Source organism: Heloderma suspectum, chromosome 7 (assembly GCF_057233095.1).
Source record: "Heloderma suspectum isolate Gila_16-S chromosome 7, 16-S_ref, whole genome shotgun sequence".
NCBI classification, from domain to species: domain Eukaryota; kingdom Metazoa; phylum Chordata; class Lepidosauria; order Squamata; family Helodermatidae; genus Heloderma; species Heloderma suspectum.
In genome coordinates, this window is record NC_139464.1 from 111,263,217 (window position 1) to 111,279,255 (window position 16,039).

At 41.3% G+C, this 16,039-nt stretch overlaps 1 protein-coding gene across 1 annotated transcript; it reads right to left on the bottom strand.

The window, feature by feature from the left end:
- Window positions 1-15,351, bottom strand: LOC146340190 (uncharacterized). The gene is made up of 6 exons (XM_084811910.1): window positions 15,267-15,351; window positions 11,608-11,945; window positions 8,285-8,520; window positions 4,835-6,937; window positions 2,155-2,246; window positions 1-1,519 (listed from the first exon to the last, which is right to left on the bottom strand). The coding sequence occupies exons 1-6, from the start codon at window positions 15,349-15,351 to the stop codon at window positions 411-413; spliced, it is 3,963 nt and encodes a 1,320-aa protein (XP_084668036.1). The 3' UTR covers window positions 1-410.
- Between the last annotated feature and the right edge of the window lie 688 nt (window positions 15,352-16,039).

Sequence of the window (16,039 nt, forward strand, 5' to 3'; positions counted from 1 at the left end):
GGGAATTACTTAATTATTCGATAGTCATTAACATACCCTATAGTACAGTTGGGGAACCTTTTTTATTGTCCCAGAGCTTCTGAGAGACAAAGCAGGTGCAAATGGTGATATAACACCTTATTACTTGGTGTGCATGGCAGGCATATATGTGTTTATGGTAAGTATATTGACCCATTAAATAAAATTTTGTATCTAATTCTATTTTACTTGGCACTTAGCTATGTTTTTTTAAAATTATGTCATCATGAATAATTACTATGTATCCAAATTCATAATTATGCCTCTTGGCAACTTTAAAAAAGCCAATTTACATTTTATTCCTATATAAGGATGAAAAAAAAGTGTCTTCCCTACATTCTGTTCTCAGTATAGTCTAGCTGTGGGATAATACCTTCTATGACTTAAGGTAATTATGAGTCTGACAAGGTTCTTCCATAAGATGGTGGAAGTCTATATTTTGGGGGTGGAGATAGCCTTGAGGCAACAAGGCTTCTATTTGGTCTGCAGAGGTACAGTTGGGAAGATGGTGGCACAGGTAACCATAACTGAGCTGTTGGTGGGACCTCTTTTTCAAGTATAGGTGACTTCCGGGATTTCAGCATATCCATTTCCAAATCAATGTAGCTAAAGAAGGGTTTTCCATGAACAGAAGCAGGTTGTGATCTAAATAATTTCTTGTAGTATTTATAGTAGTGGAAGGCAACTATCAGAATCACCATAATTGTAGTACATATGCTGATTAGCAAAGCAGAGAAGATGTTTTTTATCCAGGAATGACTGTCCTTAAAGTTAGCTAAGGTCCTGTTTGATGTTAGAGATTCATTCAATGGCTTTGCAGTAGGTAAACAGATTCCACCATATGCAACATCCTCAATTTGAACAATTTTGTAGTCTGGCAACATTGCCTCAACAAAATCTGGATTAACATTTTCACCAGGCACTCCTAGTTTGAGCAACACACCTTGGATGTCATGTATTGCACATTTGGTTCTTGTGCAAAAGGACTTGTTATACCACGTGATCACAGTGGACCCAGGTTTGAGGTGAAGTAGTGCCATGTTCCCAGGACTGCCAGCAGTCAAATACTTGGAAAGCTTCTCAAAAAACAAGTTAACTCTTTCCCTGTCTCTCAGGAATGAGTGATAGCTATTTTTTGTTCTTACAGTATAAATGTGACATGGGATAATGGATGGCCTGAGTATTTCTATTGTCAGGGTATCTGAAGTCCTCAGTCCTCCTGAATCAGTGGCAAAGAGTAGAAATTTCTGAGGTGAATACTGAAAATCGTTATCAAGTGGATAGCCATACACAGTTTGATAAGCTGAATTAAACTGCAACCAGCTTTCCGGACCTGTTGGTGAACCATCAACTGGACTTATTCCAAGGGTTAGCTGGGTTGTATTTCCATCCTCCTGATCATAAAATGTGTCGGGAGGTACCGAAAATGAGAACATGTGTCCAATTGTTGCCGTTATCCACTTAATTGCATTAACAACTCTTGGTGAGGCGTTTGTCTGGCCTACATAGGAGTGAAGAAATAGGGAAGAAAGGTAGAAAGCCATGCTTTCACTAGTCTGGCACTGAATAGCAAAAGGAATTTGTAAAATGCATGCTTATACCAGTTTACCTCAGAATATTTCTGACATAGGCCCTAGTGCCCCCACATGTCCTGCTGAGTTCTCATTGGGGGAGACCCCTATATCCAGGCAGCTGACCGCTCCCTCTGTTAGAGTGAGTCATCCCAAGTTCAACTAGCTCAGCTTCCCTATCCACATTTACTGATATTTGGAAGAGCAGCTGAGTGAGGAAGACCAAGTTAAAATCCTGCTGCTGACCAGGTGGTAATGAGTGATATGCAAGGGCTACCCTCACTCTCCTGGGTTCAATTCTATCACTCCCTTGGAAGAAGCGTTCCCACTAGGATCCTAGGGCCCCACCACTGCCCCAATCCAACCAACTGTGGGCTCTGGGCACAAGTGGTAGAGGTTTGATGATGGCTCTGAGCATAAGGAACATCAAGATACAAGGCACAAGGGCTCCCAGGACATATATGTAGCCCTTCTACTGACCTGTGTGAGGGAAAACTCAGCACTATTCTGTACTTGGGCTGGGGAATGTCTAGGCCTATACTTTAAAACTTTAATTATGTCTTACCTATCAGCATGATCTGTGACATTGGAAATAAAGGAGTCACCATTGCTCCTGTACCATGTGGAGACTCATATGAGGTAAACGTCAAGATGTTTCTGGGCAAATTCATGAAATACTATGGTTACTGTAGCACTGAGTTTTTAAAAAACCCATTGACAAGAAAAATGAAACCAACATAATTAAGCATGTTTATTGAAATGAGAGAAGAAAGTGGCTGCTTAGTTGCTGACATCCCTAAAGTTATTTCCTGTATTCCCTTTGTGTTTACTTAACGATGCCAAAAAATAACCATCATGCAGATAAATAATAGGTGTATCTAGCTCATGATGAAGCTGAGGAGGCCAAGGTGGCATTGTCATAACTAGCCATTTCCACACACCAGGAAAGCTCTCAGTTCTCCATTTTGATTTATGCCTGCCCCTGATTTATGCACCACACAAATTCAAGTCAGCCATGAAGTAGGTCAAGACTTTTAAATGAAAGAACAGGACTTAGCCCTATGGGGAGTGATGGTTAAATCTGTGAATTAGGAATTGTTGTGTCAGGGTTGGATCTGAGCCCATAGAGTCCTAAAGTAGCCCTGATTCTGAGGAGGAGTCCGTGGGAGAGGAACCCCCTCAGGTTTCAGAGGCATAGCTGGAGGGGGAGCACCCCCCCACTCACATTCCTGGGAGCGATACTGACCCTGGCATGGAAAGGGAGGGACAACTTGAGCTTTTAGATGCGAGGCACAGGCGCAAGTTCAAGCAAGTGGTTGCAGGAGCTGAGCTGAGGCGCTCAGCCCGTTTGGCTCGATGTCAGCAGCTGTGCCCCAAGGCCCCACAGGAAAAGGGGAGAATTTCCCCTCCTCCTCCTTAAGTTCAGAGAGTTGCTGTGTGTTTCTTCAAATGGAGACCAACTGACGTCCTAACCCTTAGAAACCCCTGGTAGGCTGTTCCTTTGTATTTCCTCTGAGTCTCAGGCAATTAGCATCTGTAAGCCTCATTAGGTTGAATGGAGATAAAGCCTTGGAAAGCAGCCCTTTGTCTGACTGTTGATTCTGGCTGTTGGATCGCTCAGAAGACTACAGGGGCATTCCTGACATGTTGCGTACTTCAAAGATACTGCTGCTGAATCTTCAAAATCTGACTGCTCAGATAAACTGCTTATGGCTATAGAGTGAGTTGGCTCCAAAGCTGTGGTGCCATCCAATCAGCAGTAGCTGGTCGCAGTAACTTCCTGGCCACTTTTCTCCTCTACTCCAATTGTATTCAAGCCACATTCGCCCATTGTTATATTAGGTGGCAAGCACAGAGCTAATGAAAAACTACAAGCCTCCTGGTCTGCTGCCGTAACCAAGCCTCTCAGCAAGCTGACTTTTAATCTACTGTTTTAAAATTTAACAATTCAAAACTAATGTTTTTAACATAAAATTCAATAACTATAATTCTTCATGGTCTCTGTGCATCACACATATAAATACATTACATAGTCTCTGCTTAGTTTGTTCTCCTCCTCAGCTTCATCATGAGCTAGATACACCTATTATTTATCTGCATGATGGTAATTTTTTGGCATCCTTAAGTAAACACAAAGGGAATACAGGAAATAACTTTAGGGATGTCAGCAATGGCCCAAGTAAGAATTATTAGAATAGCCTAACAAGGGTGCTATGGCCAGATTACAAAATACACCTAATTGTCTGATTGGGTTCATTAGAGCCAGTAATTCTAAAAACTCAACCAGATTCTGGAGCTGCTACCCATTCCAGTCGTAAAAAGTGTGCAGTTTTGTTTCATTATATCAACAAGCCAGAAGGTTAAGACTGAGGTTTTAATTCAGTCAAGGTTGGACTGAGGGAGAAAAAAAATTGACAGAATGTTTAAAAAATTGGATCGGGGTGAGACAAAGATTAGGCAACTTAGACCATGAACACACTTTTCTTACAATATCCCCAAACCTCCTTCAACCACCAGAGCTAAGTATGCCTAAACAAAATTTCATTCCCTGCTTAAGCAGTCATAAAAAAGCTGCCACAATAAAATTCATAGTTCTTCTTTTCTCTGACCCTGTACAATCTGGGGTATCTTTAAATAATTACTGCATTAGAATAAATTTGTTTAAGCTACCATAATAGTCAGAATAAAAGAATAAAGGGGTGGGGGAAGAAGGGTCACACCCAACATGAAGGAATAGCACAAAAAAGCCAAGCCAGTGGGTGCAAAAACAGTCGCAGTATTTTTTAGTATGTCATGTTTAGTTTTTGCGTTTCCCTAAATGAAGGCTGCCGCAAGATGTGGGGTTGGGCACTAACTTGCGTGGCATAAAGGGGAATTAAACTGTTACTAGCCGTGACAGCACAGTGGAATCCTGTGTTCAGAGGGGTGTATACTTCTGACTACAAATGGGGACAAGCAAGGACAGACAGCTTGTGCCATCATGCCCTGCTTATGGTCTCCCAAAGGTATCTGGCTGGCTGGCTGGCTATTGTTGGAAGTAGGATACTGCATTAGATGGACTGCTCGTTAGATCCAACAGGGCTCCTGCTTTTATTCTATTTACTACTCCTTTCTCATAGGGATGAAAAAAAAATTGTGAAGACGTTGTTGCCATAAATGGATGAGGATACGGTTGCCCCATATAATGAAATCTGGTGTGAATTGCTCACACTGAATTGGTAACACTCTGCTAATGAACACACAGCTTACCTTGTGGTCCTTGGTATAATGTAGTGGCATAGAATCTCTTCTCTGTGAGTATTTCTTTATTGGAGGTGACAGTTGACTCTTCCATCAGTTTTGACATAAGCTCCCTGGTAATTTGGAAGATCGTTTTGGTTCCAAATGAACTATCCAAGCTTAAATCATTCGTGTCCACTTGTAAAGCATCACGATATCCTGTATGAGTTCTAACAACACTGCTGTCAGAAGAGCCAAATTCATCTGTAGGGAAATAGAACTTGGGGGTACCAGCAAATTCTATAGGCGAGGTAAGCAGCGAAGCTTCATAAGTATACAGCTCTTCCTCATCAAGGAAACTGCTGCTTAAAATGGTGGCACTGGATTTTGTAACATAAAATAAATTTGATTGTTTTTCCCACAGAACCGTGTCCATGTGAGTTATAGTAAGAGGTGAGATTTTGTCTTCTGTAACTAAAAGTTTGTATGTTTGTGGAGCAGTTGGAAAAGATTCTGGTGCACGTTCATAGATATGAATTACCTCTGGGCTAACCTCTCTTCTATCAGACAATAATTCTTCTGTTGGTAATATACTGCAAAGTCCAAATGATACTCTTGTCAGTTCCATAGGTGATGATAATGAAAGGGAAGGAAGCATTGTAGGAATGCTGTTGCTTTTAAATAGTAATCGAGATTCTAGGGAATTGACAGATACGGGTATGTTGAATTCTGGAGTGCTATACATTGTCAAGTCCAGAGTATTGTCATTGTAATACAACTGATCTGCTGGGCGTATATCAGGAGGCAATCTATGGTTGTGGGCAGAAGCACTTGTTATAATTGCAGCGTCAAATGTTGACAAAATACCAACCAAGTTGAAGCCAATATTCCACGTAGGTACTTCAGTCTGTATTGCAAGTGGTGAAGACATAAATGACCCTGAGGCATATTTGTAGTTGCTACGTAGGCCTTGATTCCGATATCCATCATCTGACAAGAGTAAAGACATGACAACATGGGAAAAAGGAAATCTAGATGATTCTGTAAGATTCATCAATGTTGAGCTGGATGACAGTGAAAGCTTTTCTATAGAAATGGCATCTCTAGATAGTAATTCAGATGCTGTTAGTTGTGCATATGAGTCACCATAATCTAGGCTTGTTATTTCTCCTGAAAAGTGTGCTACAGATGATCTTTCAGAAGGAATGACTTCTGGTGAAACATAAGTGGCCATTACGTGGTGAACAGGTCTTGAGAATGGAGTTTTGCTGATTGGCACAGAAAAGCCTAAATAATATTGTGTGGAATTATGCTTTGGCTTGGATTTCTTAGTTGTAGAGTATATATCTTGTGGCACTTGAGAGTATAGGTTCTCTGATATTGGTGGTGTTTTGGAAGCCACCTTAACCTCAAATTCTATTGATGTTGATATCAGAGAAGGTGAAAGTTCAGAAGAAAGATACTGAAAAATGGTAGATGCCGGTGTTTCAGTCAGATCATTCAGTAACATTTGGTGTACTGCAGGATGTAAAAAGGTATCTGTGTAAGTGGGTATAGCTATCCTGGTGGCTTGGTACAAAGGTGATACTCTCTTACTAGGTCTTACAACAGACTGTGTGTATAAAAGAGGAGCTGACAAAACTGTGAAGGTCTCCGTTTTGATTGGTCTCAGTGCAGGTCTTGGGGTGGCCATTAATTGCCTCCTGTACCGCTTTCCTGAATGCTTTTTTTCATTTCCTTCTTTCTTAAGTATTCTCCAACCAGCAATTTCATATCCCAGCAGCTGTGAGAGATTGTTTGACTCAACATTGTGTCGTAGAACTTGCACTAATTCATACAGCATGGCAAACACTCCAAACCCAACTGGCCAGTAGAGTCCTACATAATGGCTTTTCGAAGTGTTGATGTATCTAATGTCTTCAGCTAATACTGTTAGATTCCAAACATGTTTACCAAAGGAGTCTTTGAATGGAGTAAGTGTCAATGAGGAAGGCTCCAAATAGAGATACTCTGCCATGGTGCAAATTAGATGTAATCGTTCTTGAACTTCTAGAAAACTAGGTGCATGGATTATGATTTCTGCAAAGGTGATGGAAACTTGCCTTGCAGACAGTGCTTCAGAACAGATACTGCAACCAAAAACATATGTTGTTAAAAGACTTTAGCATTCCAAAAAGAACACCTTATAGCCCAATACTATCCATGTTTACTCAAAGGTAAGCCTCATTGATTCCAAGTATGTATGTTTAGGATAGCAACCTTAGAAGTAGGATTCATTGGTCTACTGACACCTTGCTGCATTTTCACAGAATATACAAGGTGTCAAATTAGAACTGAGCTGGCCTGAAGCTATGTGAGAAGCAGCCTATGGCCACAATCCCAAGGCCTACATAGAACAAAACACTTTCGATTCTATAAGAATGAAGATTTCATGGTATGCATATGCCATACCCCATCATGTGACAAGGAGCTTATTCTTCTGTTATGGGGGATATGGGGGAGCCATTACTCTGTAAAGGTGGCCCCAAGAAGATTTCTGACCTGTGAGAAGAGATGTTGACTTCATGGAGCCTTGTCTGTGATCATCTTTATCTCAGGTTTCTCCTTTTTATTTTCCAAAATTATCATCAACTCTAGTAGAAGGAGAACTTCAGCCCTTACAAGTGTGATGTGACATTTTTGTTTTCATTAAAGGAGCAATGCATGAGGCTCAGTGGACTACAACTACAATCCTAGAAACCTATGTGTGCATCAGGAATAACCATACACATAACTAGAGTTATCTTTGACATCTCTACTACTACAGCCATTCACAGAGTTGAATGGGAATACTGTTTTTGTTTTAATCAGCTTTCCTGTTCAGCTGTGCAAGTGACTATAACAGATATTTTAAAAGACTGGCTCCACACACAGTCTCTCTTCTATGTGCCCATACCTTTCTGTACAGCTTTCTACACAGTAGTAATTATATTTAGCACTTGAATATAATCTCAAACCATGTAAAACTCTCAAAGCCCCAATTCCTTATTTTATTTCTTTCTCTGCAACTGAAAAAGTAATTTCACTTCCATGAACTCCATTGAGATTCTAGTGGCATTCTTTCCTGTCTGACTTGTCCAGCCCAAAAGAGTTCATTGGCTTGGATCCAACAGAGCCCATTCACAAATGGAAGGACTTGTTCCATTGGCAGAAGGGACTTCCAGTTTCCAGAAACAGAAGTGGCAGGGAGGATTTTTGCCAATTTCCCACTGCAGCACCCCACACAACCTCCCAGGCTGTTCCAGAGGATCCCCTAACCATCCAGAAGAGATTGGGAGTGTTCAGGGGGCTGCACAGAGAAAGGAGAACTAGCGGAGGAACTCCCCATTCCATGAACGGAACTCTGCTCATGGAACTCTGGTTCCAAGCCCTTTTTTTCTGACAGTTTTAATACAAGATATTTTACATGTATTTGAGAAGAAAACAATGTAACTTACACGCCATGCTTTTGGTTTGGGCCCACTTCCTTTTCAGGGACAAGAATACTGTCTTGAACGTGAAGTGCAAAATTTACACTAGCTATCGGTGTTTTCTGCCCACATGCCTCTCCATATGCAACTACAGTTAAATGGTATTTTCCAGTCTCCTCCAGCATTGGCAGCCCTTGAAGAGTATTAGTGTTAGAGTTATATTCCAACCATTTTGGCAAAGCTGAACCATTTGTCAGAATAACCTGTTTAATAAAAAAAAAAATCAGAGAGGGAAAATTTATTTCTGCATGCATCACATTAAACAGAGCTATGTGTTCTAAAATTATGTGTGAAATTTGGTACTCGTTTAATTTGCCTTTAGTCATTTTTTTATCTGCAAGCTTAGGGAGTAGGGATTTGTGTTTGAAAAGGTGAAAAAGGAGAATGGTGCTTCATTGCCTGATGGAAGTTTCTGAAAGATGAAAGGAGACCGTAATAATAACCCCGAACAAGGATCATAACAGTAGTTTAGACAATGATGTATTTGCTGTGATTATTTGAAATCTGTAATCACTATGTAAATCCATTAATGTTGCATTCTTAACATACATGGGAAGGAATGAAATTTTAATTATTTCAGTAGAAATTAAGATCTTATCTGCTGATCCTTCTAGTATTTATAATTTCCAAAAGGCTTCATAATTTCTTTTCTTTCTTTTTTTACATTTTTATCCCACTCTTCTAAGGAGCTCTGGACAATCTACATGGCTCTTTTCCTCCCACACATTTTACTCCACAACAGCCCTGTGACGTGGATTGGGCTGAGAGACAGTATAGAGCCCAAGGTCACCTAGTGGGTTTCAGGGCTGGGTGGGACTTAAGCCTGGTCCTCCCAACACTCCTAACAAATGCACCACATCAGCTAGTGTATTCTTGCTCACAATTCAGTAAGGCAGGTCACAAATTTACACAGCTGGTTTATTTATTTACTACATGTCTATACCATCCAATAGCTAAAGCTCCCTGGGTGATTCACAAAACCCCATGCATGCTTATCATTTAATAAATAAACTATCAAGTGATGGCCTGCATGTATGAACAGGCCATCAGAAATAAAACAGTACTTTCATATCACCTCAAGCTCCAAAGCTTTTTAGTGGAATCAGTTTACATAGTCTTCATGTCCTGTGGTGTAGAAAAATAAAGTGTGTGAACCTGACTATGTTCTCCTTCAGTCTTGTCTTCTCTGCAACTTGCTGTCTTGCTAAAAGGTTCTATGGATGCTATTTTGCTCCTCATGCTGGCCAGGCTAAAATAATTTATACATTTTCCTTTAACTGGTAGCACAGCCATTGTTTCCCTGCTGTATGACCAGTGAACAGTTAGCATATTCTCACTCTGAACTGCAGGGTATGAGGAAGAAACCCAGTGTAGGGAGTAAGTTAACAACCTGGCTGTGTTTTAACTATTGTCTGTGGCCTCATAAACCATGATTTATAAAGCTGTGGATGAGGGCTGTGGCTGTACGTTCCTTCCATCTTCCCATCATATGCCAGCTTTGGCACAGAGATCCTGGCTTGCATTAAGCCAGAGTTCCCCATTGGGGCTGTTCACACATAACAGCAGCATTGTTGTTGTTCAGTCGTTCAGTCGTGTCCGACTCTTTGTGACCCCATGGACCATAGCACGCCAGGCCTTCCTGTCCTCTGCTCTCTCCCGGAGTGTGCTCAAGTTCATATCCATTGCATCCGTGATGCTATCTAGCCATCTCATCCTCTGCCGTCCACTTCTCCTTTTGCCTTCAATCTTTCCCAGCATCAGGATCTTTTCCAGCGAGTTTTCTCTTTGCATTAGGTGGCCAAAATATTGGAGCTTCAGCTTCAGTCTCTGTCCTTCTAATGAGCAGTCAGTAACGGCAGCATATCATGGGTTAATTTACCCATGATTTGCCATGGTGTGTGCCAGGTGCATTCCACAGTGTTTTTGTACATTCAGCCCCAATTGGGGCTTGCTATGTGATGTCCGAACCTGGACACTATAGGTTAACCATGAGTCAAACAACCCATGGTGAACCTAACTCCTAATTGTAGGTTAACTATGGGTTGTTTAACCCACGATTAACCTATAGTGTCCAGGTTCGGATGTCACTTAGCAATCCCTGACTGGTCTTTTAGGGGTTGATATTCAAAATGGCCACCTCTGTCTGCTTCTGCAGATGCTTGCACCACTGTTCTGACTTCCCCTCTTGACAGAATTTTTGGACTAAGACAAAAGACAGAAGAAACAGTGGGGAAACACAGGAAGGTTACAAGTGGAAGATGACGACGTTGGGATCTTCCATCAAATTATGTGTTTAAGGCAGGGTGCTTGTACAGTAAAAGCCTCCTCTAGAACGCTCTCATGTGTCTCAATACTAAAAGGTTTCTTTTGTTCCTTCACACATCTGTAACAGCCTTCTCCCCTTAATGGGGTAGTGATGTCGCCTTCCACGTTGTCACACGCTCCCACATTCAAAACACTAAGCTTCAGTACAGGAAACATGCTAGTCTTCTGGCCATTGATAAGGCATCTCCTTTACAAAGGAAGGTTGTCCAGTGATCGCAGTGCTACAAACAACTCAAAGTTTGATTTTTCAGGGTGCAATTACATGTGATGGTGGTAGTGCCTTGTCTTCAAATGAGGGTTACCAAACGCTTTCCCCTGACCTCACTTTACAGTGTCGTCTATTACTTAAGAGATTTATATACCATCATGAAAAGCCATAGGTCTGTTGCCGTTGTTCTAGTTCTGGCCAAGATGAGTTGTTCTAGTTGTAGCTGAAGATAATTTGCCTAAAGCAGCTGGTTTGCAGGGGTACCATTTCAGATTTCAGCACAGAGAAGGGCAAGATCCTCAGCAAGGTTTAAAGGGCTGCTCTTGGATATATTTAAGATTAAGGGAGGGAGTAAGCCTCATTGAACATGGTAGGACTTGTTTCTGGGTAAACACACAAAGAATTGTGCTGTTTAATTGTAGAAAAGCAGTGTATTTTAAAAGCATTTGTTCTGCTTGTGTATTTATGCCCTGTAATAACTATAATGATGTTATCAGCACAAGTTGAACTGTCATTTAATTATTTAGAACAATAGTCATTCAGCATATAACTAGCAAGTTGGCCAGCAATACAGGTGCCCCTGAGGAAAAACCACACATGGCCTGAAATATAGGGAGGAATGCCCCCTTTCCCTCCTTCAATGGCACCCCCTGCCCTATTTTTCAGCAGGCTATTTTACAATTGAACAAAACCATTTCAATAAACTATCCTGGCTACCTGACAGGCTGTTTAACTAGCAGACAGTAAAAGAGATTACCTTGTAGTGAGTAATTTTCCCTTGAAAAGCAAATGGTGATATGGGATAAGAGAATACTCTTCCTATGACTGCTCTTGTATCTTGGACTCCCCAAAAGACCTGTGTTTCTTCACATCCATTATGTGACTCCTTGGCAACAACAGCAGGCCTGATTGTGGTGAGAGATACCAGGGTGAAGAGCAAGGACACCACGGTCAAAATTCGCCTCTCTGGCAGCACAGGGGCACCAGAGCCAAGATGGATGTCATAAGTGGTAGTGTGGCTGGCTGGGGCATCCATTCCCACTTTGTCAGTGTAATAGTCAGGGAAGATTGATATGGTAATATCACAAGTCAGAACTGTAGAAGAATAAAGCAAGTTTAAAGTTAATTTGGCAGGAAACATTTAAAAGCCATACAAGACTTTGAGCAACAATGTATTTAATCTTACAAAAGTACAATGATTAATTTACAAAATTAGAGCCACCTTAAATATATGCCAGACACTCACTGTTCATTTCAGATAAGGCTTCTTTTCTTGAAAATCATCCTAGAATGTAACCTGTTTCCTTTAGAGATTATGACAATGTTTCCTCCTTTATCTCTCTCTTGTCATGATAAAGAAGGCCACTTTGGTCTCTAGGAGATGAAACACTATGCTAGGGCTCCCTGAGGGGGTTCTTCAACTCACAGCTTAATAAAAGAAATGTCAAGTCCATTGAGTTTTGCTATTCATTTTTGAGGATTTTTGTATGTGATTCAGAAATATGAAACTACAGACATAAACTCTGTAGCAATTAAAAAAATACACCAGCACCCCTTTAAGCAGTGACAAAGGAAGAGTGAGTGACCCATGGATCCGGATGCTTCGGGATCCATTCATATTATCTGAATGCAGAGGCAGAACACACATCACTGTGTTGGTGGTGATGGGGAGAGACTTGTATATCTTTCTTTCCAGGCTTCATATGAGACACAGGAAAGGTGGGATAGAAAGCAAAGAAGCTGTTACCTCTACTTTAAAGCATCCTAATCAGCCTGACTGAGGCTACAGAAGGAAATCTACAAGGAGAGACCCACTATGAGGGTACACAGAGATGACCATTTAAATTATGTTGCAACTTACAGCAGTGTGCTTGTAGCCCCTTGGTAAACTGACCATTTCTATTATCCTACCAATACTTTTAGAGAATTTTATCACTCTCCCATTTCCCCAGATTTCTGACAGCTGTGGTGAAATTTCCCTCACCAATTGACTGAGCAAAACCAACAAACAACCTGCTTATTTAGTAAATAGCATGGGAAGTTACCATTGGTATCCACCTCATTGCATCCATGCATACAATGAAGAGAACTTCACTAGGCCCCCATTTCCTCACATTTCTCATCAGTAGTGACAGCACTGTGGAATCTGTGTGGATGGATGCTGCAGACAACTGGCTCCCCGTGTGGTTTGATGTGCACCCTATGGTAAGCTACCGTTTCATATACTGTACTGTTTAGGGCTGAATACAGATGACTACAGATGTGATCAAATTCACCTCACCCCATGAATGGATACTACACAGATTGCCATACCATATTAGTTGCCCTTGTACAACACTGTGCGTAACAGCTGTTCAGTATTATAAATTTTACAAGCCCTGAGAGATATTGAATGGCCAAGGTCACTGAATGTATTAATTGTGAGATTTCAACCCAGATGTACTGGATCCATGTCCAATTTATCCAAAATATTTCTTATCAGAGTGGTAGTTAGGAGAGTTACAATTGCCTGTTTCCCTATTGTTGATTGTCAAGTCGCTCAGTACAAATATGGGTTTGAAACATGGAGATACTGCTTGCCCTGTTCTTATGCCTTTCAGAGTGTTCTAGGAAGAGGCCTTTGTGTTCATGTTGCCTGGTTACACTTAGATACATCTGCATACTGCTTCTCTCATTACAAGACCTTTCAAAGCCAACTTACTCCTTTGCGAAAACAGATGCATGTTTTGTGTTGCAGTTACAATAAATTCCTGCATGTGATTAACAGCATGGTTCTGTTGTTGAGTTATATTCTCTAGGATGGCTCCTAAAACCCCTTGCACTAGTGGAGCTCAGTGCTATGCCAGTAGGGGGAAAATATGCCAGTGAAATGATACTCTTGATTGGCGGAAGACTACCACGGGCAGAACATCAGAAAACGGGCGGGGATGATTGGAGTTCAGGACGTAGCAGCAGAGGAGAGGATATTAATTTTATATTTGTTTATTTAAGGAAGTTATATGCCACCTTTCCACTGAAATGTCCAAGGTGGCTTAAAAATGTTAATAATTAAATAATTACAACAACAATCATACAAGACTACAACAAATAAAACACAGTAAGAACAAGCCTATAAATATATAGAAACAGCCCAAAATCCTAAAACAATTCCCGAAGTCATAAATGTCAAAGTTTCATGCAGAATAGCTTCACACTTATTATTATTATTATTATTATTATTATTATTATTATTATTCAGGAGAGTTGGACTGAAACAAATTTAAAACAACATCCACAAAAGGAGTTCTTTAAAAAATGCAAGGTGTTAATCTCATGGTGGAAGACCATCAGAGAAGGCACAAGGTGAGACGCCCCAGGATGGGAGTTCCAAAGCCTAGGCATGACTACAGAGAAGACGCCTTAATCCTGAACAAGTACGCTTCTAATGTTGATGGAATGAGGGTACTTAGGTGTCCGACTTTACAGAGGAATGTCCTCTATTTTGGAGAGCTTGCAGAGGCCAGTGCTCTCGTTGAAAGTGTCATCTGTTTAATGGGTTGGCCAATCAAGGCCAATTTAAAAATAAAGAACAATAAGGAGGGGCCTTGAAGTTGCCCCTCCACAGCACCTGGGCAGCAGACTGGGCATGCACACAGGTCACCTGGTGGTCAGATGTACTGTATTTCTCTTTATAGTTATTATTTATAAATTTCCACCTATACATACAATTTTGCATATGCAAATTTTGTCCTTATCTTTTTTGTTTTTGTTTTTTTGGTAATCAGTTCCTCTTTTTTGTAGCCACCCTAGGTGGAATGCACAACAGGGATTCCATTGATTTCTGTAATAAACGGGCAGGTTCATATGGGAGAAGATATTCCTTCCAGTATCCCAGTCACAAGCCATAAAGGGTTTTAAAGGTCATAACCAGCACTTTGGAAACAAATTAGAAGCCAATGTAATTGTTTCAACAAGGGAGTTTCGTACCCCCAATACCTGCTCTAAGCCAAAATCCTATGTTCATTCAGAGGTTGGTCCTGCCCTTGAAAACTGCATAACATTATACCTGCAGAAGAGATGGTAGCATGTTAATACACTCCCCCTGAAGTCATTGGACAGCCCAAAATATGCCCACTGCCTCCGCCCTCTGACTGCTCCCACAGCCACATGTAATCCTGGCACCCCACCAAGGAGAAACACACCTCCATCAGAGGGTTCAGATCATGTATACTAAAATGTGTGGCAAGGGACCATGTCACTCTGCCTTGTAGAAAATTAGAGGCACCCAACTGAGTAACGTGCTGATGGGAACTTTGGTTAGGTGTTTCTGGCTGTCTATGCAAAATGCCCTAGCAGCCAGGGAGAACCGAAAGAAATAAGAGCAGATGAGGAACGCTAGGCTTCTCATAAATGTTGCAGATACCTTGACCTATTTACTTCTTGCTTGCAACTGTGGCAACAATGAGAAGACACTCCACACAGAGATAAGCAAGAAAGGGGTCACTAGGTAGAGGGAACACATGTTCCGAATTAGGACATCTGCACCTCCTCCATTTCTTTCCCCCCAAGAAAGAGCTGGATGTGCAGAGCACTCAAAAAAATCCTACGGGCAAAGAGTATCTCCCACATTTCCCCCCTCCCAATGTAATGAGAGGAAGCTGTATACTGGCTAAAGAACCCTCACTTACTCATGGGTAATGAGGGGACATCATAGGTAGGTGAAGGTGACATTTCCAGGGACTATTAGGAAGTAGCTGTCAGTGTTGTGACATTACCTTTGCTTCTAATCCTAATATTGTGCTGTGGTCTTTACTGTTGGGAAGGCATATAGGCTCATGGCTGTGTTGTGCCAGCCTTAGCCCTGGCAGAGTTACCGCCCAGCGTACAGGACTGTAGAGTTGCTTTGCTTGCAGAGTGACAGTTGTGAAGAAGAGATGACATAAAAGCATGGGACAATGATAGCCTTTATTTTAGACAGAACCTAAACATCGTCTTTTATATTTTAATTGGATTGAGTTCATAGAGGTTTGCTTGAGCCACACTTTCTTCCATAACAGGCCCTGTCATGCAAAGAGGGAAACCTCCAGGGCATTAAGTATGTTTATATTCCAATTGCTTTTTAGCATAACTCCCCAACTGGCTAGCTTCCGGGTCACAGGACAGGTCATGTGGTGCACAGCTCTCTCCTCTGACACCTTGCTCCTGCCAAT